Source organism: Pteropus alecto, unplaced genomic scaffold (genome assembly GCF_000325575.1).
Source record: "Pteropus alecto unplaced genomic scaffold, ASM32557v1 scaffold249, whole genome shotgun sequence".
In the NCBI taxonomy this organism is placed as follows: Eukaryota; Metazoa; Chordata; class Mammalia; order Chiroptera; family Pteropodidae; genus Pteropus; species Pteropus alecto.
Genome location: NW_006443132.1, coordinates 264,308 through 288,468, shown reverse-complemented (window position 1 = coordinate 288,468; position 24,161 = coordinate 264,308). Strand labels below are relative to the sequence as shown.

The window sequence follows — 24,161 nt, the reverse complement described above, 5'->3', positions numbered from 1 at the left end:
TCTATTCAAGTTCTTTGCCCTTTATTAAATTGAGTTGTTTATTTTGGTTGTTTTTGAGTTGCAATTTAGGCATGCTTTTGTTAAGCAGGACTAAAAATACTATTTCGAAGCAGCCATTTTAGTTTGGATTCTGATTGTTGATTGTACAGTATTTTAATTATGATTTATTACCAAAAAACACTGGAATATTCAAAAAGATTCATGGCATATTAGTTTATGGGAAGAAGCCCAGGCTTTAATGTGAGACTAAGATCCAAATCTAGACTCACTTAGCCATTGTGATTTTGATCATGTACTTAACTATTTCTCAAAACAGGTATTATTTTGATGATTAAAAAGATAGTGAATGCATATAAAATACTTTGCAATTATAAATATTTAATGATGGTATCTTCTGTTGCTATTGCTATAATTATTCCTTAGTAAAATACTTAGGCAAAATTTTCATTGAGAGGCAGAGGGTTTAATGTAGTTGTGCCTTCTTAAATACATCTCACCTTAACCTTAAAACTAATTAGTCTGAGCAAGATTATTCTTTTTATAACACTGTCTTAGTTAAGTATTTGTCTCTTGATCACTAAAAATGTAGAAGGTTGAAAATCCTTAACTTACAGGATACAATATTGTCAATATGGTTTATCTGTTTTAAATAGCACAGAAGGGGCTTTCTACATAGACATTATGGAATATATCAATTTTAGCTCTCCCTGGCCTGTAACACAGATAGATTAGATATTATATATCTGTTTTATAAGTTTATCAAAGGAAGGGAAATTAACTGTCCCAACTTGTAAAAGGATCTTTTGAACCCTATGCTTTTTTCTCTTCAGAAATAGTTAAGCCCTCATATTAGGCTAGTCTCGTATCCATTGTATGTATATTTCGACTTAAAACACTAGACATAAATACTTTAAGAAAACCATGGGACTTTGCTGAACTGAATTATAAATTAGCTTCACCCATGGCATTCTCTAAAGAGTGAAGTCCACCGATGAGATTATTGTGAATGGAGTCTCCAAGTTCTGTTTATAACATTTGTAAAAGAGTTTGAATTTCTAATTTACTTTAGAGTTTATATATCTGGAAGAGTTTTTCATTTCCTTTGCCAAGAATCTGTTGTTTGAGTCTTAGTAACTTAAGCCAGTGGTTTAGGGAAACTACTCAATTCTCAAAACATGTACTGCAATACTTCTCCAACTCTCTTTAGGCATACCTTTTAGGTATGTTAAACTTCAGTATCAAGCTGTTACTAGTAATAGTCTTTAACTAAGGCCACTACAAACACGTGTTTGTTGGAATATTTTTTGCATACTTGGTAATAATAAGTTGGATATAAGATGTGGTTTTTATGACAAAGCAGATTAATGGTTTAATTAATAGAAAATTTAAAATAAGATTGTTACTTTGGTACAATAATTTTTACTAATTAGGGGTCCTTTATCTTGCTTATGACTGGAAGAATGGATAATAAGATATGTATTTTGTTTATTAGGTTGTCTATCAGGAACCTACTAAACCACGCATTTTTTGCTGAGGATACAGGACTGAGGGTGGAGTTAGCAGAAGAAGATGATTGCTCAAATTCATCCCTGGCATTAAGACTCTGGGTTGAAGACCCTAAAAAATTGAAAGGCAAGCACAAAGACAATGAAGCTATTGAATTCAGTTTTAATTTAGAAACAGATACACCTGAAGAAGTAGCTTATGAAATGGTAAGTGAATCCTATAGCTATTTCCCCTGCCCCTCATAGTATTGATTCTCTTTCTCATTGTTTTCTTCTCATTTTCTCCTTTTATTTATTTAAATCGATACTTTACCATGAGAGGTGTCTCTACAGCAGAGCATATTAAATTTGTATGTATAGTATAAAGACTGATAAAATAGCTTTGTTAAGAAATAGAATGCTACTGGTACTTTAGAAGCCACCTGTGTGCCTCTCCCAAGTTGTATTCTCCACCCTTATTACCATAGGCAATATCTATTCTGACTTTTCGTGTTACTCATTTCTTTACTTTCCATTATAGTTTGCCTAAGTAATATATTGTTTTGTTTTGGAAACCTGAGTGGCAAGTACACACCCTGCTGGTTACTTGAAGTTACTCTTAGGTGAATATGCCCAGGAGATGATCGGAACAGTCTTTCAGTCACAGTCTGGCTTCAGCTTCCCTAAAAGTTTACAAGAGCTGCTTCTGGGGAAGTCAGTGGGTGAGGTCACGCATGAGTCCAGGGAAATAAACACAGGGCTCACCACAGTCAGGGCACTGATGGGGCTGTTGTGTGGACCAGAAATGAGTTGTCTGATAACAAAATGGTTTGACGGGGAGTAGGCCCCTCTGACTTCTCTACTTCTAATCTCCCCATGGCCCTCAGCCCCCGCAAGAGTAGATGACAGCAGATAACCCTTCTGGGGAGGAATGCATGTTCACACTCAATCCAGGCTGCTGCAGTGCTTGGAGGGAGGGCGTGCAGGTGCTTTGCAGCACATGGTCAAGGTTAGTCACTAACTGCAGATACTCTGAGGCAGGCTCACTTGGGCATTCTGTCCTCAGGTTAAAAAGAAGGATGGGACAATAACAGTAAGGATCTTGGAGATAAAAGCCTTTAACATGTCTGCCTTTCTAGTCACATCATTCTAATCCGGAATTGGACATCTGGTGCATAACTATCATCCTGGTATTTTCCTTTACTGTCTTCATAGACTTCTCTGCCTCTCTCCTGTATTGGACTTCATGTTTTCTAAATCTCATGTCTTTCTCTTTTTTGGCTTACCTTTTTGTTTTAGTGGCATACTTCCTCTTCTAGCTTCCTAAAAAGGGTACATGGGAGGTAAATTCTTTGAGACTTGCATATATGAAACTTACTTTATACTGTCTTCACATTTAATTGATTATTTGGCTGACTAAGCCATTTTAGTTTGGCAGTTTAAAAAAATTAGAGTCATTGCTCCATGCTTTTCTAGCTTTCAGTATTGATATAGAGAAGAGCAGAGTTGTTTTGTTTTCTCTGTCTTTTGCACGTGATCCATTTTTTTCTTCTCTGAAAGTTTGTAATATCTTATCAGTATTCTAAAATTTCATAGTGATATGTCTTGATTTGGGTCTATTTTCACTTACTGTGTTGGATACTCAGTGGACCCTTCCAATTTGTTAACTCATACCCTTTAGTTTCTAGGAGATTTTTTGACATATTTTATTGATGATTTCTTCCTCTTTGTTTTCTCTTTCTGGAACTGCTATTATTTGGATGTTGGACCTCTTGGACAGTCTCTACAGCAGTCTGATCTTTTCTATTTTCCATCTTTTTGTCTTTTTAGTTTCCTTTCCGGCAGATATTATCAACTTTATCTTCTAACCCTTCCATTGACTTCTTTCATTTCTGCTATCATGTTTTTAATTTCAAGAGTTCCTTTAAATTTTTTGGTGTGTTCCTTTTTTAGAGTAAACATCTTGTTATTTATTTTGTGGATGCAGTAACATTAGTAAAGAGAGTGTTTTTGACATTTTTTACTCCCTGCATAGTCCCTTTTCTCCTAGTTGCTGTTTATTCTTTGTTGGTTTTGCTCCATCTTTTTGTTGGAGGCTTTTCTCATATTTCTGGTAATTCTTGACTGACTATCCATGATTAATAGTGGGAGAATGTATTAGTTTTCTATTGCTGTGTGACAAATACCATAGACTTAGTGGTTTAAAACAATACCCATTTATTATCTCTGTTCTGTTGGTCATAAGTACTGGTGGGCTTCACTGGATTTTCTGCTTACGGTCTCCAGGCTGAAATCAAGATGTTGGTAGGGTAGCAATACTTATACCAGACAAAATAGACTTTACAACAAAGGCTATAATAAGAGACAAAGGAGGACCCAGTTATTCCACTTCTGGATATTTATCTGAAGAAACCTAAAACACTGCTTTGAAGGGACGTGAATCCAAATGTTCATTGCAGCATTATTTACAGTAGACAAGATATAGAGGCATCCTGGGTGTCCATGAATGGACGAATGGATAAAGAAGAGGTGGTACATATATACAATGGAATATTACTCAGCAAAAAAAAAAAAAAAAAAGAAATTTTGCCATCTGCAACCACATGGATGCACCTAGAGAGTATTGTGCTGAGTAGAGTAAGTCAGACAAAGACAAATGTCATATGTGGAATCTAGAGAACAGGATAAACAATAAAAACAAGCTCATACAGAGAGCATTTTGATGGCTGTCAGGAGATGGGTGACAGGTGAAGAGGGGAGGGGATCAAGAGGTATAAATTGGTAGTTACAAAATGGTCATGGGGATATAGAGTATAGCATGGGGAATATAGTCAGTAGTATTGTAATAATTATGTATGGTGTCGGATGGGTACTGGATTTATCAGGGCGATCACTTCATAAGTTATATAAATGTTTAATCATTGCATTGTACGCCTGAAACTAATATAATATTGTATGTCAACTGTCATTGAATATATATATAAATTTTTAAAACGATGTTGGTGGCCTGGGCTCTTATCTGGAGGTTGAAGGGGAAAATCTTCTTTCAGGCCCATCCAGGTTGTTAGCAGAATAGAAGGTAATTCCATGCAATTGTAAGACTAAGGTCCCCATTTCCTTAATAGCTCTTAACTGGGGGTCACTTTCATCTCTTAGAGGCTGCTCTTCAGTCTTTTCATATGCCTCCACTCCATCTTCAAAGTCAGCAATGGCATGTTGAATCACTAGCTGATAAAAGGCTCACCCAGATAATCTCCCTGCCTTAAGGTCAACTGTGCATATCACAGTGACATTTCATCATATTCACAGGTTTGAGGATTAGGATGGAACATTTTTCAGGGGTCATAATTTTGCTTGCCACAAGGATTAATAAGCTGACTGGACAGTAGGATTGCTTGTGTTGGACTTGTTAACTTTGACCTCTACTGTAGGGTATCTGGGTGATGCCATTAATTAGGGAATCTCTGACATCAATATTTGTAGATCTTTCTCCTTGGATTGATCATAGAGAAATATCTTTCAGTGTCCTTCCTGGAGGGTAAGGATCTGGTTACTGGTATTCTGGTAGTCAAGCAGGGAAGGGGGCTGGAGGTTCCTGCATGTGGCATTCAGCATGCATTTGATAATTTTTTCTTGTTTTCTACCTGGTGGCCATACCCTAAACCATGCCTAATGTTCCACAGTCCAGAGGTCCTCTCTTTTACCCTCTCCAGAGAACTGAACTCTAGTCTTCTTGGGTAGGGAAGAAGCAATCACCCAAAGGTGTGGAAAGGAAGTTGGGATACAGGGACCTAAATCACTAACTGCTTCTCAAAACTCTTTTGTCTTCCTTATTTTAGTCATCTCTTTTGACTTTACCTAGTTCTGTCAATACCTGGTACTGCCAGTTCCTTATGAGTATTCTTCAGCATAAATGGGATTGATTCTCAGCTTTCCCTAATCACCTTTTTCAGGTCTGCTAGGTCCCAAATTCTCTAATTACTTATCTGTTTGTTTTCCATGTTCGAAAGAGTCCAAAATATTGTTGGTGTTGTCTTTCTCTTATTCTTCCTGTCCTTGTATGTTTATAATTTAAAAATCCATTTACTGTGGGGTTTTCTGAGCTTTGAAATGGAGTGAAATTAAATATGTGGACTCCATCTAACATTTTAATAATCTTCCAACTACCATGAAATGTTCCCGAGCCTGCAGATCCCCAATACATGCTTTAAAACAGAGGTCCTAAATCCCTGGTCCATGGACCAGTACCTGTCCATGGCCTTTTAGGAACCAGGCTACACAGCAAGAGGTGAGCGGCAGGCTGGAAGCCTCAGCTCCACCTCAGATCATCCGGCATTAGAATCTCATAGGAGTACCAGTCTCTGGTGCTGAAAAGGTTGGGAACTGCTGCTTTAAAAAGCAGATTGCAGGACTGAGAATGATAAACCATGGCGTCTCCTTAAGTCTTCTTCTCTGCTACTCAGCTCTGTTCCTCTCAAACAACAAGCTCGCAAGCCCCTAACTTCTCTTCTCTCACGCTTCTAATGTCCAATAAGCTTTGCTATGAGCATACTTCCCTCTGCCTAAAGTATTAATCTCTAAACTTCATCTATACTTTCCTTAATAGCCTGTAAGTCCTTTTTTTAAAAATCCAGGTCAGAGTTTAACTTCCTCTGTGACACTTTCTCTACTTCCTTCAGAGAGGCATGTGCTCTTTTGGGGCTTTTGCAGTAGCTCATTTCTACCTATTATTTCATTTTAAGTTAAATTCGTATCCGTTCCTCACCACCAGATTGTGTGCTCATATGGGACAAAGGACCAACTTAGTTACCTTATGTCTCTGGAGCTCATTACTGGGCACATTGTAGGCAGACACGTAATGTTGCTGAATGAGGAAACCTTTTTAATCTTTCAGAAAACTTAATGGCAGTCATAAATGACCTTTAATAAGACTACATGTACTGAAACATCAAGTCATTTGTTTTGTTTAAAGCCAGAATTATTTCAACAATGCTTGATAATAGTATTGTTTTTCTCATGCTAATTGAAGGCTCTGACATTTATGTGTCTGATAAGAAAGAACATAGAGACTGTTATTTAATAACATTTGGAATTTGTAGGCACAAAATAACTCCACTAATTTTTTTAAAAAAAGGTTAAAATCTTAAATGTTAAAGATGTAGTCTGCTTATTATGTTTTGTTTGTAGGTCAAATCAGGATTCTTCCATGAAAGTGATTCCAAAGCTGTTGCTAAATCCATTAGAGACCGGGTGACCCTGATAAAGAAAACAAGAGAGAAGAAGCCAGCCAGCTGTTTGGAAGAACGCAGGGATTCTCAGTGCAAGTCTGTGGTCAATGTTCTCTCTCAACATCAGAATACAACTTTGCCCCCTGCTCAGCACACTGGGGCTGAATGTGAAGAAACTGAAGTTGATCAACATGTTCGACAACAGCTTCTACAAAAAAACCCACAGCAGCACTGCTCCTCTGTTACAGGTAACACAGTTATAATTTATAAAAGCAAACGAATGTGTAATTGTATTTCATTATATTTAAATAGTACTTTTGTAATTTTCAAAGCATTCTGTTACCTATCATTTCATCAATCCTTTTACAAAATCACTAAAATAGATAAGCCAGCTAGTTTTATTTTAAAATTTAAAACTGTTTTTGTTGTGAGTTGTCTAAGGTACTAGTTGCATAGGGTTATATTTTTTTAAACCATTTTTAAAGGTCTAACATAAATCTTTAATAAAGAACATTTGAAACTAAAGATAAGATTTATTCTTCAAGAAGGAATTTTCTGGACTTTAAGACCCTTTGTATTTTAGACTCAAGTATAAAATGATCATAGTTCCTCTAATTTTTCTCTAGAAGGACACAGTATTTTCATAGTAATAACTAATTGTTCTATAAAGACAGTATTATTTTCTAGCCAGGTTCTAGGAGAATGAGAATGAGAATATGACACTTAGATTTTACTGAAATCCTAATGGCAACTCTAGATTAGTTAGGGATATACATGAAATAGCCAGCAAATGGAATTATGTGATTCTTTGTTTTTAGGTTTGCTTCACTAAGAAAATTTTAGTTATACTACGTCGTCAGCACAGAGAGTTTACATGACGGTTTTTGATTCATTCTGCAATGTAAATATTTTATTTGAAGATGTTTTAGGTTGTCAGAATAAAAAAAATTAAACACCATTTACTATGCCATTTGGACCTCGTGCTTTGAGTTTTCACTTTTTATTTGTTACTTGTTTTTTTGTCGTAGGTGATAATTCGTCCGAAGCAGGAGCTGGATCAGTTATACACTCAGATACAAGTCAGCCCAGTATAGCCTATTCCTCAGACCACGTGATGGGCTCTCAAATGGTTTCTAACATCCCACAGGCCGAAATAAATGCTCCAGGGAAAATTTATCCATCCCAACAGCTAACAGGACATTACCAGCAGGTTTCAGGGGTGAGGTGTACTGTTATATTTTTAAATATATAATCAATGTATTTACTGTAATTTGTTAATTACTGTAATGTATTAATAATTTACTGGGAGTATTTATCTTTAATCCTTTCCCCCCCTTATTTAACAGTTGCAGAAACAGACAAAGCTCACTCAGCCCCAGATTTTGCCTTTGGTTCAAGGTCAGTCCACTGTTTTGCCTATACATGTCCTTGGACCTCCAGTTGTCTCACAACCCCAGGTTTCCCCATTAACTGTCCAGAAGGTCTCACAGATAAAGGTAAGATACATTTTAGAGGTTTTATATTCAGTTAAGCATATTTAATTCTGCCTAGATTTTATAACAGGCAAAGGCCATCTTTTATAAATTCGTCATAGTTGTAGAAAAGTCACTGAAAACTTAAAGTTGTTTATGCTTTCCTTGACCTAAGACATTCTTCTTGAGGATGTGCCTAAACTAACATTGTGTAACTAGAATCTTGAGACACTTCTTGTGTAATTGGAAAAGAAACTGAGAACTCTGTATATGGATAAAAAAGATTTATGCAAGACTTGGATCTCTTTCTCTGGTAATGATGGTTTCTTCTTTGAATTGAACTTTTCTAGCCTGGTTTGAATGTGGAAGGATGTCTTTTTCAGTTAATTAGAAATAGTGTTTCATAGCCTCTTACAATTTTTAGCATTTTTATCGAAATTCTTGACTTTTTAAAATTAAAATTATTGTGGTGACATTGGTTAATAAAATCAAATAGTTTTCAAGGGTACAAGTCAACAATACGTCATATGTATATTGTATTGTGTTTACCACCCAAAGTTAAATTTCCTTCCACCACCAAATATTTGACCCTCTTTACCCCTATCGACTTTCCCCCTCTCCACCCTTCCCTCTGGTAACCACTAACCCACTGTCCTTGTCCATGAGTCTCTGTTTGTCATGTTTGTTTGTTGCTTTTAGTTTTATATCACACATATGAATGAAATCATGTTTCTCAACTTTTTCTGTCTGACTTATTTTGCTTATTAGCATAATAATCTCAAAAATCCATCCATGTTGTTGCAAATGGAAATATTTCATCTTTTCTTATGGCTGAGTACTGTTCCATCATATATATGTACCACATCTTCTTTATCCAATCATCTATTGGTGGACACATCGGTTGTTTTCATGTCTTGGCTACTTTGAACAATACTACTATGAACTTCGGGGTGCATATATCTTTGCAGATAAATGTTTTCAAGTTTTTTGGGGTAAATACTTAGAAGAGGGATTTCTGGAACTTTTTTGGTTCATGTTTATATCTGTAGGAAAAATAAGTGTTTTTGTCTTTTAGACTCTCAGAGTCAGTGTTACTCATCTTTGACAATGAGTAAACAGTCTTTGTGAGTTCATATATCAAGACTATATCCTGGTTCTCTAGGTTATGAACTGTAGACATGTGGTTGGGCTTTTCTTTGCCATCATTCAATTTTCTTTCTTCATCCCCACCACCCCCTGCATATGCCTTCACGCTTCGGGAATGAGATAGTCCGAGCATCAAGCATTCTCTGTTTATGATTTAGTTAGCAGCTGGTGCATTTGTTTCTTGTAAGAGATTGGTATATAATCTGTCACAGTTCATTAACAAACTTTTGATTGAGACTAACATCTCTGGGGATATAAAACAAAATAAAATATCATCCTTGCCCTCAAGGAGCTCACAGTCTTATAGGAGAAAGCATATATGTACTTGACAAATGCCTGATGCATCTAAAATCTGCCGGAGGTAGATTTAATTGATATAGTTAACAGTGCCTGGTATTTGGCTAGTGTTTGTAGGTAATATGCTACATATATGTTGTTTGATTTGTCTCAAAGACTATAATGCAAAGTGTGTAAAGTGGATGCTTAAATTAACTTAGGATTAACCACATAGGTATACAGGTATGTGAATTTTTTATTTTTTATTTTCATTTTTTGATGGGTTTTTGATTGGTATTACATTGAATCTCTAGATCAAATTGGAAAGAACCTTGATAATATTGATTTTTACTATCCATGAACATGGAACATCTCTCCATTTATTTAGTTCTTTGATTTTTTAAATAATCTTTTATTTTTCAATTGCTCTTGACATACAATATGATATTAGTTTCAGGTGTACAACATAGTGACTAGACATTTATATAATGTATGATCACCCTGATAAATCTAGTATCCATCTGAAATCATACAGAATTATTACAGTATTACTGACTATATTCCTTATGCTATCTTTTACATCTCCATGACTAGTTTGTAACCACAAGTTTGTATTTCTTAACCCCTTCCCCCTTTTTACTAACCCTCCCCCAACCTCCCTGGGACATTCTTTATCTGTCCTTAAATTCTAAATGATAGCTTTATTGGGTAGAGTAATCTTGGTTGTAGGACCTTTTAATCACATTGAATATTTCTTGACAATCCCTTCTGGCCTGCAAAGTTTGTGTTGAAAGATCAGCTGACAATCTTATGAGAGCTTCCTTGCAGGTGACTAACTGCTTTTCTTTTGCTGCTTTTAAGATTCTCTCTTTTGTCTTTAACCTTTGGCATTTTAATTATGATGTTTCTTGGTGTGGGCTTCTTTGGGTTCCTCTTGTTTGGGATTCTCTGCGCTTCCTGGGCTTGTATGTCTATTTCCTTCACCAGGTTAGGGAAGTTTTCCATCATTATTTCTTCAAAGAGGTTTTCAATTCCTTGCTCGCTCTCTCTTCTGCTTGTACTCCTATGGTGCGATCATTGGAATGCTTGACCTTGTGCCAGAGGCCTCTTAAACTATCCTTAGTTTTTGGATTCTTTTTTCTTGTTGCTGTTTTGTTTGGTTGTTTTCTGCTACTTTCTCTTCCAAATCATGATTTGATCCTCTGCTTCATCTAACCTACTGTTGATTCCCTCTAATGTATTATTTATTTCAGTTATTGTATTCTTCATTTCTGACAGGTTCTTTTTTATATTTTCTATCTCCATTTTTATGTTTCCTGTCTCTTTGTTGAAGTTCTCACTGAGATCCTTGAGCATTTTTATAACCAATGTTTTGAACTCGACATCTGGTAGATGGCTTTGTTTAGTTTTTTTTCTGGAGCTTTGTTCTGTTCTTTCATTTGGCACATGTTTCTTTGTCTCCCCAATTTGGCTTTCTCCCTGTTTTTGTTTCTATGTATTAGATAGAGCTGCTAAGTCTCCTGGTCTTGGTAGAGTAGACTTATATAGTAGATTTCTGTGGGGTCTAGTGGCACAGTCTCCTTGGTCACCTGAGTCAGGTGCTCCAGGTGTGTCTCCTGTATGGGTTGTGTGTGACCTCCTGTTGTATTTGAGCCTTGGTTGCTGTTTGCATATTATTGGGAGGGATTGACTCTTGGCATGATTGGTCGTGCGGACTGACTGTGAGTACAGTGGAAGAGCTGTTGTATAGGGGCTGACCCTATAAAGCAGGATTCACTTTAGCAGGACTGTGGTGCCTGCCTAGACTGCCCTTTATGTGTGTTGTTTGTGGAGGTTGTTGGGTGGTGTTCTGGTATGGTCTGAAGCTGGCCACTGGGTGTGGTGGTTCTTGGGCTTCTTGGGAGTGACTCTGTTGCAGGTCAAGGTCATCCACTGCCTGTACCCTGCCAGGGCCACTTGGTATGAACTACAAAGTGATCTGCAGATGCTTCGCAATTGTACTGGGCTTGGAGGTGCCTTGGAGAGGTTAAGCTGCAAACCGAGGCTGGCTGCTGCTAGTGCTGAGCTTGGGGCTGCTTAGCAAGAGGTACAAGGCACACCGAGGCCAGATGCTGCTTGCCTGGGGTGTGTGAACCTTTGAGAGATTTTAGGAAAGTTCCCAGCATGAGTCAAGACAGGCCATTTGTATGGAAAAGCCACTGGAAGTACCAGGTATGTGTATTATAAAATGTCTTTTTAAAATTTAAAAATATGTTTTAAAAATTATTATAAAGTGTTATTTACCTATTTAAAAATAAATCTCATAAAGTTATAAAGTAGACAGTGAAAAATCACCTGTTATCTCTCCAGCTAGAAATAACTTATTTACGTTTTGGGGGTCGAGCCTCTAGATTTGTCTTTCTCTGTATACATATAGAATTTTGTATACCACAGTCATCACATACATACTATTTTATAGCTTGCTTTTTTCAGCTAATATATAGGAACCACATAAGGAAGAATTTTGACATTTGGGGTCTTTTTATGAATGTAATGTTTCAAGTTCTAAGAATTATTGTAGCCAACCTGTATTTATTCAGTCAACTTTCACCTCTCCTCTTGAGAGAGCTTCTATGTTCATTTTAGCTACTATATTGAAATCCTTTTGAGCCTCTTTTTAGAATTTCTACTGTGTGGAGTATAAAGGTGTAAGATTTAGTGATTCTGCATCTCCTCCAGGGTTTGAATGAGGGATGTGGCAATTGCAATAATAAATGAGAAGCCATGAGTAGTATGTTGCTGGGACTGGTCTCAGCCTCTTATTCAATTAGCATTTACTCATGGTATTAGGATTTTTATAGGATTAATGCTATACTATACTAAGCATCTTTTCGATTACTCGCTGAAAATTTTAGAACAAAGCGTTATTTTATCTCTCATTCTGTATGGGGCAATCCCATTAAAATAGGCATGGTGTATGCATTTATAATTTGAATTTTCCTTGCACCAGAATCAGGAACTGCAGCTGACCTTTGGAACAGATGGACAAACTTCAGCTCAACTTATGACTTTAGACTTGTCAGTCTTTTCTGTAGTTTCTTCTCAGATATTGCTTGTTTCACAAATGACTTCCAGCATCCAACAGTTGGTCTTTAACTTGAGCCTGGCCCTAGAAATGGAAATCAGGCATTAACCAAATCACCAGATGCCAATCAGACTTCTAGTTTCTTACTGGTTAAGCACCCTCAAGCTTTGTCAAATCATTCCTCTGCTCAATATGTGAGCAATGCACAGAATACTGTTGGTACAGTACAGTTTCCTTCTAGTTCCATTGAGGGCCATTCAGGGGCCCATCAGCCTTCACAAAAGATACACTCAGCATCCCAGCTATACCTAGTGGTGCATCAAGAGTCTATAACTCCAGGTTCTTCAGTGCCACAAAGCCAGACTATACACTTGAAGAAACTTTGTTTCCATGCCTTTTTTCAGCAGCAGCCATTAAATTTACAACCTCAGATTATGGCATCACCACAGAAAAATGTTTAGCAGGATTGTGTTCTGCAAGAGTCTGAAGCTCATGCCAGATGGCAGCAGCCAAAGAGTGATATTGAAAGTTTGATTCAGCCCCTGGATCAGCCATCTTATTCTGTTCAACACACTTATCTAGGACTACCTGCAGAATTAAACCATCTTCCCCATTAACAGCTCCTGAGCAGCTGCCCTTTGTGATACATCCCCAGGAACAAGGTTCTTACCCATCACAGCCAACTTGCCCAATCTAGGCTCTAGCACAGCCTGTGTATTCACTGTCAGCCCTCAAGCATCCTCTTTACACTGTACATCCACTGGGATCACAGCCAGTTTATTCTATGCAGACTTCTTAACCAGTCCCACCCATGGTGCAGCCCTCTTATTTGGCCCCAGCCCATGGGCAGCCTGCTTACCCAGTGCAACCTCCTATTCAGTCACCTATTCCAGACCAGCCATCTCATGTGATCCAAGCAGCTTATCCCGTGGTGTCCATGGAACAGCCTGCTTACCAGGCACTACCTCTTGAGCGTGTCCCTTATTCAGGCAAACTGCTTACACCATCCAGACAACTAAATATGCAACCTTCATAACCCAGCAAGTATACACAGTAAACTCTCCTAATAGCGAGAAAGTACATACTACAAACTCTACAGATCAGAAGTTATACTCAATACCACCTTATGTAATACAGACATCTGAACAACAAGCCTATTTAACACCACACAAAGGTAGTAAGTTTTTAATATAGGAGCAAAAGACATATTTAACATCAACATTAGCTACACAGACATGTTCTACTGAGACTTTATTTGATGTACAGCATTCAGAAGCTTCATCCCAAGCAGATGTCAGTTTTGGACACTAGCAGCCAAAAGCCCAGAGGGCCATGGAAAGACAGCTTCAACGCCCTGTGCAGATGTCCTTCATTCAACAGGCCTGCTTACAGACCCAGATCCAGCCCCTACAGTTCTCTGCAAAGCTATCCAAATCACATATAACACCAGGCAAGGTTTCACACCAAGCCAGGTTTCTCACCTAGCTTTCATTGAGTATCAGCAGATGACTCATTTATCTCATAGATAAACATAGAATAGCCATCAGTTGTCTATTCAAGAAGGCCACATAAATCAACTGTAGTCTATGTATAGCCAACATTTTGCCTTCCAGCAGCATGCACCTCATTCACAGGCACCTAAACAAATTCAGCCATTACCAGGTATTCCAAAGGCCATTACAAATATGGTCCAGATTATACTTCCTTTGCAAACACAGTTGCAACCAGCGGCAGTGAAATCCCAATATGTAATACAGTCTTTAGAGCAGCCTCAAGTGCTTCAGGAATTAGACAGCTGTCAGATTTTTCTGCAGAAAAGCCTAGCACAGCATCAGCCAGCATGTATTCAGCAGTGTTCTGCTGTCCAGCCACAGTGGCAGCCATCTTCTAGCTTAGCACTTGTTTTTTGGTTATCGAAAACATGATTGCAATAGCAGACTCTCAATCAAAGCTCTGGGATAGCCCTTCCAAATCAGCCATCTTATTCTGTTCATCTGTCAACACTTCCAGTACAGGTTTCCACTGCCTTTCAGAGCATTTCTGTGTTTCAGGCACAACAGCATTTACAAAGCCAAGAAATTCCAAAGGTAAATCTTCCTGGGGAAAAATTGTAGATGATTGTGATTTTCCTGTAATGTTCAGGAGTCAGGGAGATAGTGAGCTATAGTAGAAATGACATTGAACTGGGAGTCACAGTCCCTGTTTCTGGCTCATTTCCTTACTCACTAGGTAGGCTTGATTCAAGTCTCTTTAGAGTTTTTTTATGTGTAAAGTGAAAGGATTAGACCAGATGATAAAAATATTTAAATACGTACTTGGGATATGTCAGTGAATAAAAAAGCAAAAATGCCTTCTGTCACTGAGTTTTGTTGCCTAATAGGGAGGAGATTGTCAATAACCATAATAAAGAGTATATTATATAATATGGTACAAAGAGATTAGGGGAAATATAAAGCCAAGTAAGGAAAGTGGGTTGCAATTTTCAATAAGGTGGTAATCAGGGTAGGCCTCATTGAGAAGGTGACATTTGAACAAACACTTGAAGGAAGTGTGGGAGTCTGCAGTGTACATTCCAGGTAGAGGGAATAACCAGTGCAAAGGCCCTGAGGGAGGAGTGTGTCTGGCATGTTTGAAGAATAGCAAGAGGGCCAGTGTAGTTGTTAGTCCTAAAATGTTAGGAGCCTATCTTATTGTTCTACATTTATAATAATGCATTCGCTTTTATGAGATGATAGTAATGATCACTACTGAGTAATTTCTAGGTGCCAAATACTGTTTTCTAACAGCAATTCCCAACCTTTTTGGCACCAGGACCTAGTTTTGTGGAAGACAATTTTTCCACGGACCGGGAGTGGGGGATGGTTTCAGAATGATTCAAGCATATTACATTTATTGTGCCCTTTATTTCTATTGTTATTACATTGTAATATATAATGAATAATTAATGACTTACCATAATGCAGAATCAGTGGGAGCCCTGAGCTTGTTTTCTTTAAACTAGACAGTCCCATCTGAGTATGATAGGTGACAGTGACACCCGAAGTGTATTGCTTATGTCCAGTCTGCTCTGTAATCTCGTTTGGTTGCTGTCACTGCAGAAAACTCTACTTCACAAAGATAAGATGTTGGAAATGGAAACAGACTTTTTGGTGCTTTTGTAGTAATCTCAGGATATTCTGCTTTGACTTTAATCCGGAACGTATAGAGATTTGAAGTTGCCTCAAACATACTTTTAAGGCCATCATCATTTCCAATCTCAAGCAGCTGATCCTCTTCTTCCACGGACAAAGTTGATTCACCTGATTTATTCATGAATGGGTCATGGATCTATTCTTTCTCAGTTTGGGGGCCTTTTGTGTTTGGGAAGTAATGCTCAAATTCTTTTGAAAGCTGAGATATATGATTACGTACTAGCTGGGAGAAAGAAGGCCCTGGCTCAGTCTCTTTCAGAATCCCCGCTAATGTTTCAAACATTTCAAAAATTCCAATATTCACTCATCCACCCCCATAATTCCAGTTTGGCTTTGAATGCAGCCATTTTATCTTCCAATTTGAACACAGTTTTCATTCTCCCCTGAAGTGACAGATTGAGTTGGTTAAGCAGGTTGAATATGTCACACAAGTAAGCAAGTTTTGTGACCCAATCTGTGTCACTGAGATGTGCTGCCACTGGTGACTGTTTTTCTAAAAGAAATCTCTGCAGTGGCTGTCAACTCAGAAACTTTGGACAGCAATCTACCTTTAGAAAGCTATCTCACTTCTGTGTATGAGAAGATGTGTGTGCTCTGTGTCTATCTCACAGAGCTGTGTGAACAAATGTGAGTTAAGGGCATGAACTTTAATGTGGTTGATAATTTTAATCACATCCTGCAAAATGTTAAGTTCTGGTGACTATTTTTGGCAAGCCAGCATTTCTCTATGGATGACACAGTGCGTAGACTCATATTCAGAAGTGACCTCTTTGACCCTAGTAGTGAAACCAGAAAGACTCCAGAAACCAGAAACCAGAAAGTCCTGGCAGCCGTTCTGTCCGTGCATATACCAACACAAAATGACCAATTCAGTTTTCCTAATATGTAATCATTTGAAGACTTCAATAGTTCTGCAGCTATGGTGTTGGTTAGCAACAAAAGTGCACATAACACATATCTTTATGCACATTCTCCTGAAAAACATATCGGACAAAAACAAGCATTGTTGTCTTGTCAACATCGGTAGACTCATCAACCTGTATTGCATACCACAGTGACATTAATTCTTTCTAACAATTATGCCTCAATATTCTCTGCTATTTCATCAATTCGTCTAGTTATGATGCTAGCTGAAAGGGGAAAACATGCCACCTTTTGAGCTGCAGCCTCTCCTAAAACTTCACGACTATGTCCTTAGTATCAGGCAGGATCAGCTCTTCACCAATAGTAAAGGGCTTCTTGGCTTTAGCAATGTGATTAACCACTAAGAATGATGCTCTCAGGCAGACACATTTGATGAAGTGGTGGCCTTCAATAATTGCTTCTGTTCTTCGTGTTCACTTTTTTTTTTCCCTTTGGAAAAACTTCAAAGCCTTGTCTTTTAATGCAGGGTGCTTGGTCTCCATGTGGTTAAGCAGTTTTGAAGGTTTCATGGCTTCATTGGATAGCTAGTCACCACAGATTATACAAAGCAGGCTTGGAGAATGTGAATCACCTGTTGCAATGAACCCGTAATTTAAGTAGGATTCTTGGTATTTTCTTTTAAATGCAGCTTTCTTTTTGTTGGCAGTCTTAGAGTCTTCTGCTGTCTCATCATTGGGTCTTTCCCCCTTTTCAAAGAAGCTCTCCAGTCACATTTGTTTTTTACTCATTTTGGCTAGGGTTAGCTTGTGCATTTACCAAAACTGTGATTGACACAAATACGCAGTGAAGGAAAGGCGCAGATGGAACTGGTAAAGGTGATGAAACTAGCTCTGGGGAGCTGTGTAGCCTGGTTCCTAACAAGCCACAGATGGTATTGGTCCGTAGCCTAGGGGTTGGGAACCCCTGCTCTAACAGCTTGACGTGTACTATCCTCACAGCAGCCCTATGAATAATAGCTGTCATTACCCCCATTTTACAGGTAAGGAAACTGAGGTATAGAGAGGTTAAGTAACTTTCCTGGTGTTAATACAGGAGGGTCAGGATTTGAACCTGGATTACTGGCTATAGCTACTGTGCCCTTAATCATTACACCATCCAGCTTCTTTGTAAAATAGCTATCCTCCCTGTCAGAATTGGAAAAAAGGGCATGATGACTTTAGTGAGATTTATTTAACTACGGGGATTAAATTAATTAAAGGAAGGAACTAAGAATCCAGTTTATTCTTTTTTTCTCTCCTGTTCTGCTTTAGGTATCTCTAAAGTCCCTGAATTTATTGAGTTTGGCTAATAAAATGCTTTCAGGTGCTTAGATAAAAGGTATGCTATACTGTAAGGGTTTTCTGATGATATATTACTGTTCCAAACAGTTATTATCTCAAGTATTGTGTGTTTAATAAAATTTCCTCTTTATCAAGAGCATAAATTATAATGAATACTGATGTGTGCATGCTGACTCCTAACAGAAATGATCAAGAATTAATAAAGATCTTTGCAGCTGAATTTTCTTCAGAAAAAGCATGCTATTCCGAGATTTATTTCTTTAGAATAAAGTTCTTCACAAAGTATTTTGATTTGGCATGTTCATTTCTGTGGGCATGTATTGTATACTTTCCTTACCTAATTCAAAAAATTTCCCCAAAATTGTATTAAGAAAAATTTCAAAGGTACAGAAAAGTTGAAAAAATTGTAGAAAGAATACTCATATACCTACCAATTAGATTCTATAGTTAACTTTTGCTGTTTTTGCTCTATCCATTCCTTTCTGCATTTATCAATCCACCTTGTTTTTCTGGTACATTTCAAAATTAAAATTACTTATATCAGTATACTTCATCCATAAATACTTCAGCATGCATATCATTGACTAGAACTCAGTATTCGTTTTTTTTTTTTTTCTTTAGGTTACATTTATGTGCAGTAAAATGCACAGATAATTCAGTGAGTTTTGACACTTAGACCTGTATAACCCAAACCATTATCAAAATACAGAGCAGATGTTGGCAGACCTTTTCCGTAAAGGTCTAGATAGTAACTATTTTAGACTTCGTGGGTTATAGAGTCTCTGTTGCAATGACTCAGCTCTGCTATTGCATGCATAATAACAGCTATAGACAATATGTAAAAGAACAGGCCTGGCTGTGTTCCAGCATAACTTTATTCATAAAAACAGGCTGTGTGCCAGTTTTGGCCTGCAGGCTGTAGCTTGCCCACTTGATATAGAATACTGCCATTACTGCAGAAAGTTTCTTTATGCCCCTTCCCAGTCAGTGCCTGCCACATTCCCCCAGAGTCGACCACTCTTGATTTTTTTCACCATAGGTTAGCTTTGCCTGTTTTAGACCTTCATATAAATGAAATCATACAATATGTACTCTTGTGTAAGGCTTTTCTCACTCAACATGTTTTTGAGATTGATCCATGTTGTGTTATCAGTAGTTCTTTTTTTTTTTATGGCAGAGTAACATATCATTGTATGAATTTACCATATTTGTTTATTCATTTTACTATGCATGAACACCTGAGTGGTTTCTGATTTTTGGTTATTATGAGTAAAGCTACTATGAACATTCTTGTATAAGTATTCTTGTAAACATATGTTTTCATTTCTCCTGGATAATACCTAGGAGTAGAGCTGCAGAGTCGTAAGATAGGTGTTTAATTTTTTAAGAAATTACCAGTTTTCCAAATTGGCTGCATCATTTTACACTAACACCAGCAATAAATGAGAGTTCCGTACCCTCACCAACATTAATTTTAGCTATTCTGGTAGATGTGTATTTCATTGTAGTTTTAATTTGTATTTTCTTGATGACTGATAAGGAATACCTTTTCATGTATTTATTGGCCTTTGTATATCTTCCTTTGTGAAGTATCTGTTCAAGGTATTTGCCCATTTTATTTTGCTTGTTTGCCTTGTTATTATTGACTTACATAGTTCTTAATATATTCTGGATGATACTAGCCCTTTGTAAAATACATGCTTTACAAATATATTCTCCAATCTGTAGATTGCCCATTCATTTTTGTAATGGTTTCATTTGATGAGACAAAGTAATTAACCTTGATGAAGTCTAATTCATCAAAATTTTCTATTGTGGTTATTGCTTTTTATGGCTTCAGAAACCTTTGCCTACACCCATGCTGCAAAGATACTCTCCTGTTTTATGGTTTTAGGTTTATGTCAGGTCTGTAGTCCATCTTGAATTAACTTTTATGAATGTGTGAAGAAGGGAATCAAGGTTTTGTTTTGTTTCGTTTTTTAAACCCATTTGACTTTCCATTTGTTTGAGCTCCATTTGTTTGAAAAGGTTTCCTTTTCCCATTGGATTGTTTTGGCACCTTTGTCGATAGTAAAATAACCATATAAATGTGAATCTCTTTCTGGTCTGTTGCAATGATATATTTGTCCATCCATGAGTCAGTACCACAATCTTTTGATTACTGTAGCTTTATATAGTATGTCTTGAGGTCAGGTAGTACAAATCTTTCTTCTTTGTTTTGCGTTTTCAAGATTTCTTTGGCTATTCTAGATCTTTTGCATTGTCATATAAATCTTAGAATTGGACAATTCCTATTTTAAAATGTCTGGTAGAGTTTTAATAGTGATTGTGTGAAATCCATAGATTAATTTCAGGAGAAATGATAATAAGAATATCGAATCTTCCAACCCAGGAACATGGCTTATCTCTCTATTAATTTACATCTTTAATTTTTCACCAATATTTTGTAATATGGAGGTTTTGACACCTCTTTTGATTTTGTGTAGGGACACATCTTTTGGTACCCTTATTCCTGAATATTTTGTTTTGACAATACTATAAATGGAATTGCTTTTTAAATTGCATTTTCTAATTGCTCATTGTTTGTATATAAAATAAAATTGTTTTTTGTGTATAGTTCTTGTATTCTGTAACTTAGTAAAGTTTGATTTATTAGTCTTTGTTATTTTTTGATTATTTGAGATTTTTAATGTAAATAATCATATAACCTGAAAATATGAATAAGACAGTATTATTTATTCCTTTCCAGTGTTTATGCTTTTAATTTTTATTTTTGCCTTATTGCATTGGGCACAACCTTCAGTACAGTGTTAAATAGTAAAGAAGATACTGGACATTTTGTCTTGTTTTTGATATCAAGGAGAAAATGTTCACTCAATATTAAGTTTGCTGTTAGCTGCAGGATTTTCTAGATGCCCTTTATCAGATGAGGAATTTCCCTTTATTCTTAATTTGCTAATAAGAATATTTTGAGTGGATATTGAATTTTGTCAAATGATTTATCTGCATCTATTGAAATGATGATATGATGACATATGACTAATATGGCTAGATTTACATATACTATTTATTATTTCTTTTCTTGCTTATGTTTTTTATTCCTCCTGGCCAACTGCCTTTTAGATAAAAACAAAAAATTTTTTTAGAATCCAGTTTCAATTTTTCTGTTGTCTTTTTAGCAATACACTCTTTTGTTTTAATAGTTTCTATCCAAATTTATTTATCTAAGCAAAGTTTTTTTTAAAGATGTAATTCGTGCACCATGAAATTCACCCTTTTAAAGTATACAGCTTAGTGTTTTTTTGTATATTAACAAGTTATGCAACCATCACCACTAACTCGAGAACATTTTTATCGCCCTAAAAAGAAACTCTGTATCTATCAGCAGTCATTCTTTACCCCTACCTTCTCCATTCCCTGGCTTTCACTTTTCTACTTTCTGTCTATTTATTTGCCTATTCTAGGCATTTTACATAAATGGAATCATACAATATATGGCCTTTTGTGTCTGGCTTCTTTCACTTATGATAATGTTTCAAAGTATATCCATGTTACAGTAGCATGTATCAGTACTTTATTTCTTATTGCCAAATAGTATTCCATTGTATAGATTATATTACATTTTGTATACTCATTCATCAGTTGATGGAAATTTGGATCATTTCTACTTTTTGTTGTTATGAATAATGCTGCTGTGAACATTTGTATACAAGTTTTTGTGTGAGCATTCATTTCTGTGGCTATATGCCCAGAAGCGAAATCCTGGGCTGTATGGTAACTCTATGTTTAACTTTTTGAGGAATTGCCAAATTTTCCAAAGCAGCTGTATCATTTTATGTTCCCACCAGTAAGGTGTAAGGGTTTCAGTTTCTCCACATCCTAATTAATACTTATTATTTGTCTTTCTGATTGTAGCATCCTAGTTGTGTGAACTGGTATCTTATTGTGATTTTGATTTGCATTTCCCTGAAGGCTAATGATGTTGAGCATCTTTTCATATGCTCGTAGGCCCTTTGTGTATCTTCTTTTATCTTCTTAGGGGAAATATCTATTCAAATCATTTGCCCTTTTTCAATTTTATTTTGTTCTTTTTATTGTTGAATTGTAAGAATTTTTTATATATTTTGGATGCTAGATCCTTAGATATGTGATTTACAAATATTTTCTCCTATTTTGTGGGTTATCTTTTCACTTTCTTCATAGTGTCCTTTGTAGCATAAATTTGTTTTTAATTTGGTGAAGTCCAATTTATCTGTGTTTGCTTTGTGTTTTTGATGTTGTATTTAAGAAACCATTGCCTAATCTAAGGTCATATAGATTTTTCCATATATTTTCTTCTAAGAGTTTTAAGTTTTAGTTTGTAAATTTAGGTATTTGATCCATTTTGAGTTAATTTTTATATAAAGTTAAGAGGGGTTCAATTTCATTCTTTTCATGTGGATATCCAGTTTTCCTAGCCACATTTACTGAAAATACTATCCTTTCTGTATTGAATATACTTGAAACCCTTGTTGAAAACCGGTTGACCATAAAAGTATAAGTCCTTTGACTTTGTTTTCTCTACCCCGCTCCCTTATTGCTCTTGCTAGAACTACCAGTGTCATGTTGAATAGAAGTGATGAGAGAAGATATCCTTGCTGTGGATCTTTCTACTTTTATATAACTTTATTCAGTTATAATTTATGTACAAAAATCTGCATATATTTATAGAGTACAATTCAATGAGTTGACATATATATACCACAATAATATTTCTCAAACCTGGAAAGTTTCTTGTGTCCCTTTTTTAGTATTTTTTTTTGTGGTTACTCTGGGGATTTTAATTTACATTCATAATTCTTTAGTTTTTACAGAGATTTAAATGTATCATATAAAATATAAGAACCATGCAGCTATCCCCTCCAGGCTTTAAGCTATAATTGTTATATTTATTATACCTACATATATCATAAACAATACAGTGAAATGTTATAAATTTGAACTTATATAAACATATGCATATTTCAAGAAATTAAGAGAAAAATTTTTTAATTTTTATGAGGCCCAGTTTTTCATTTTTTTGTATTGATTCTGTCTCTGATAAGAAGTCTTAACTCTTCGCTTAGCCTTCGAGCTTAGAGATTTTATTCTAGTTTTTTTTTTTTAATTGAAATACGTATATATGGTAAAATGATTACCAAAATAAGTTTAGTTAACATCCATCACCACACAGTTACAATTTTATTTTTAGGATGAGAATTTTTAAGGTTCCCTCTCTTAGCAACTTTCAAATATACAATACAGTATTGTTAACCATAGTCACCATGTTGTATATTACATCCTCTTAACTTTTCTTAAAACTAGAAATTTGTAATTTTTTTCTGGCTTTATTGAAATATAATAGACAATTAGTTGCTTGTATTTACGTTGTACAATTCATTGAGTATTTTTCAATTATAGTTGGCATACAGTAATATATTAGTTTCAGTTGTACAGCATAGTGATTAGATATCTAGATAACACAAAGTGACCACCCCACTAAATCTAGTACACCTCTTCATCCTTACATATTTATTACATTATTAACTATGTTCTTTATGCTACACTTTATATCTCCATGTCTATTTTGTAAGTATACATTTGTACTTCTTAATCTCTTTGCCCTTTTCGCCATCCCCCCAGCCCCACTCCTATCTAGTAGCTCTCAAAATATTCTCTGCATTTATGTTTATTTCTGTTTTCATTGTTGTTGTTGCTGATTTTGTTCTTTAGATTCCACATGTATGTGAAGTCATGCGATATTTGTCTTTATCTGACTTATTTCATTCAGCGCAATACCCTCTAGGTCCATCAAGGCCATATCTTTTGCTACAAATTTCATTAATCCTACATATAAATGTGGGAAGAATTGATGTCTTTATTATGTTGAGTCTTTCAGTACATGAACACAGAGTGTCTCTCCATTTCTTTAGGTCTTCTTTGATTGTTTTTATTAGTTAAGTTTATCCCTAAGTATTTAATTTTCATGGGAGGGATTGTAAAATGGTATTGTTTTTTAATTTCAGTTCCCACATGTTCATTGTTAATACATAGAAATGCAGTTGATTTTTTTTTTTT

The 24,161-nt window shown here is 36.1% G+C and overlaps 1 protein-coding gene across 2 annotated transcripts in view; it reads left to right on the top strand.

Annotated features, from left to right (window-relative positions):
* Window positions 1-24,161, top strand: part of WNK3 (WNK lysine deficient protein kinase 3) — a 124,384-nt gene that overhangs the window by 34,298 nt on the left and 65,925 nt on the right. For both annotated transcript variants that reach the window (XM_006923683.1, XM_006923682.1), the window contains exons 6-9: window positions 1,493-1,712; window positions 6,672-6,960; window positions 7,741-7,931; window positions 8,059-8,208. In XM_006923683.1, coding sequence (XP_006923745.1) covers window positions 1,493-1,712; window positions 6,672-6,960; window positions 7,741-7,931; window positions 8,059-8,208 — 850 coding nt within the window. The remainder of the gene's footprint in view (window positions 1-1,492; window positions 1,713-6,671; window positions 6,961-7,740; window positions 7,932-8,058; window positions 8,209-24,161) is intronic.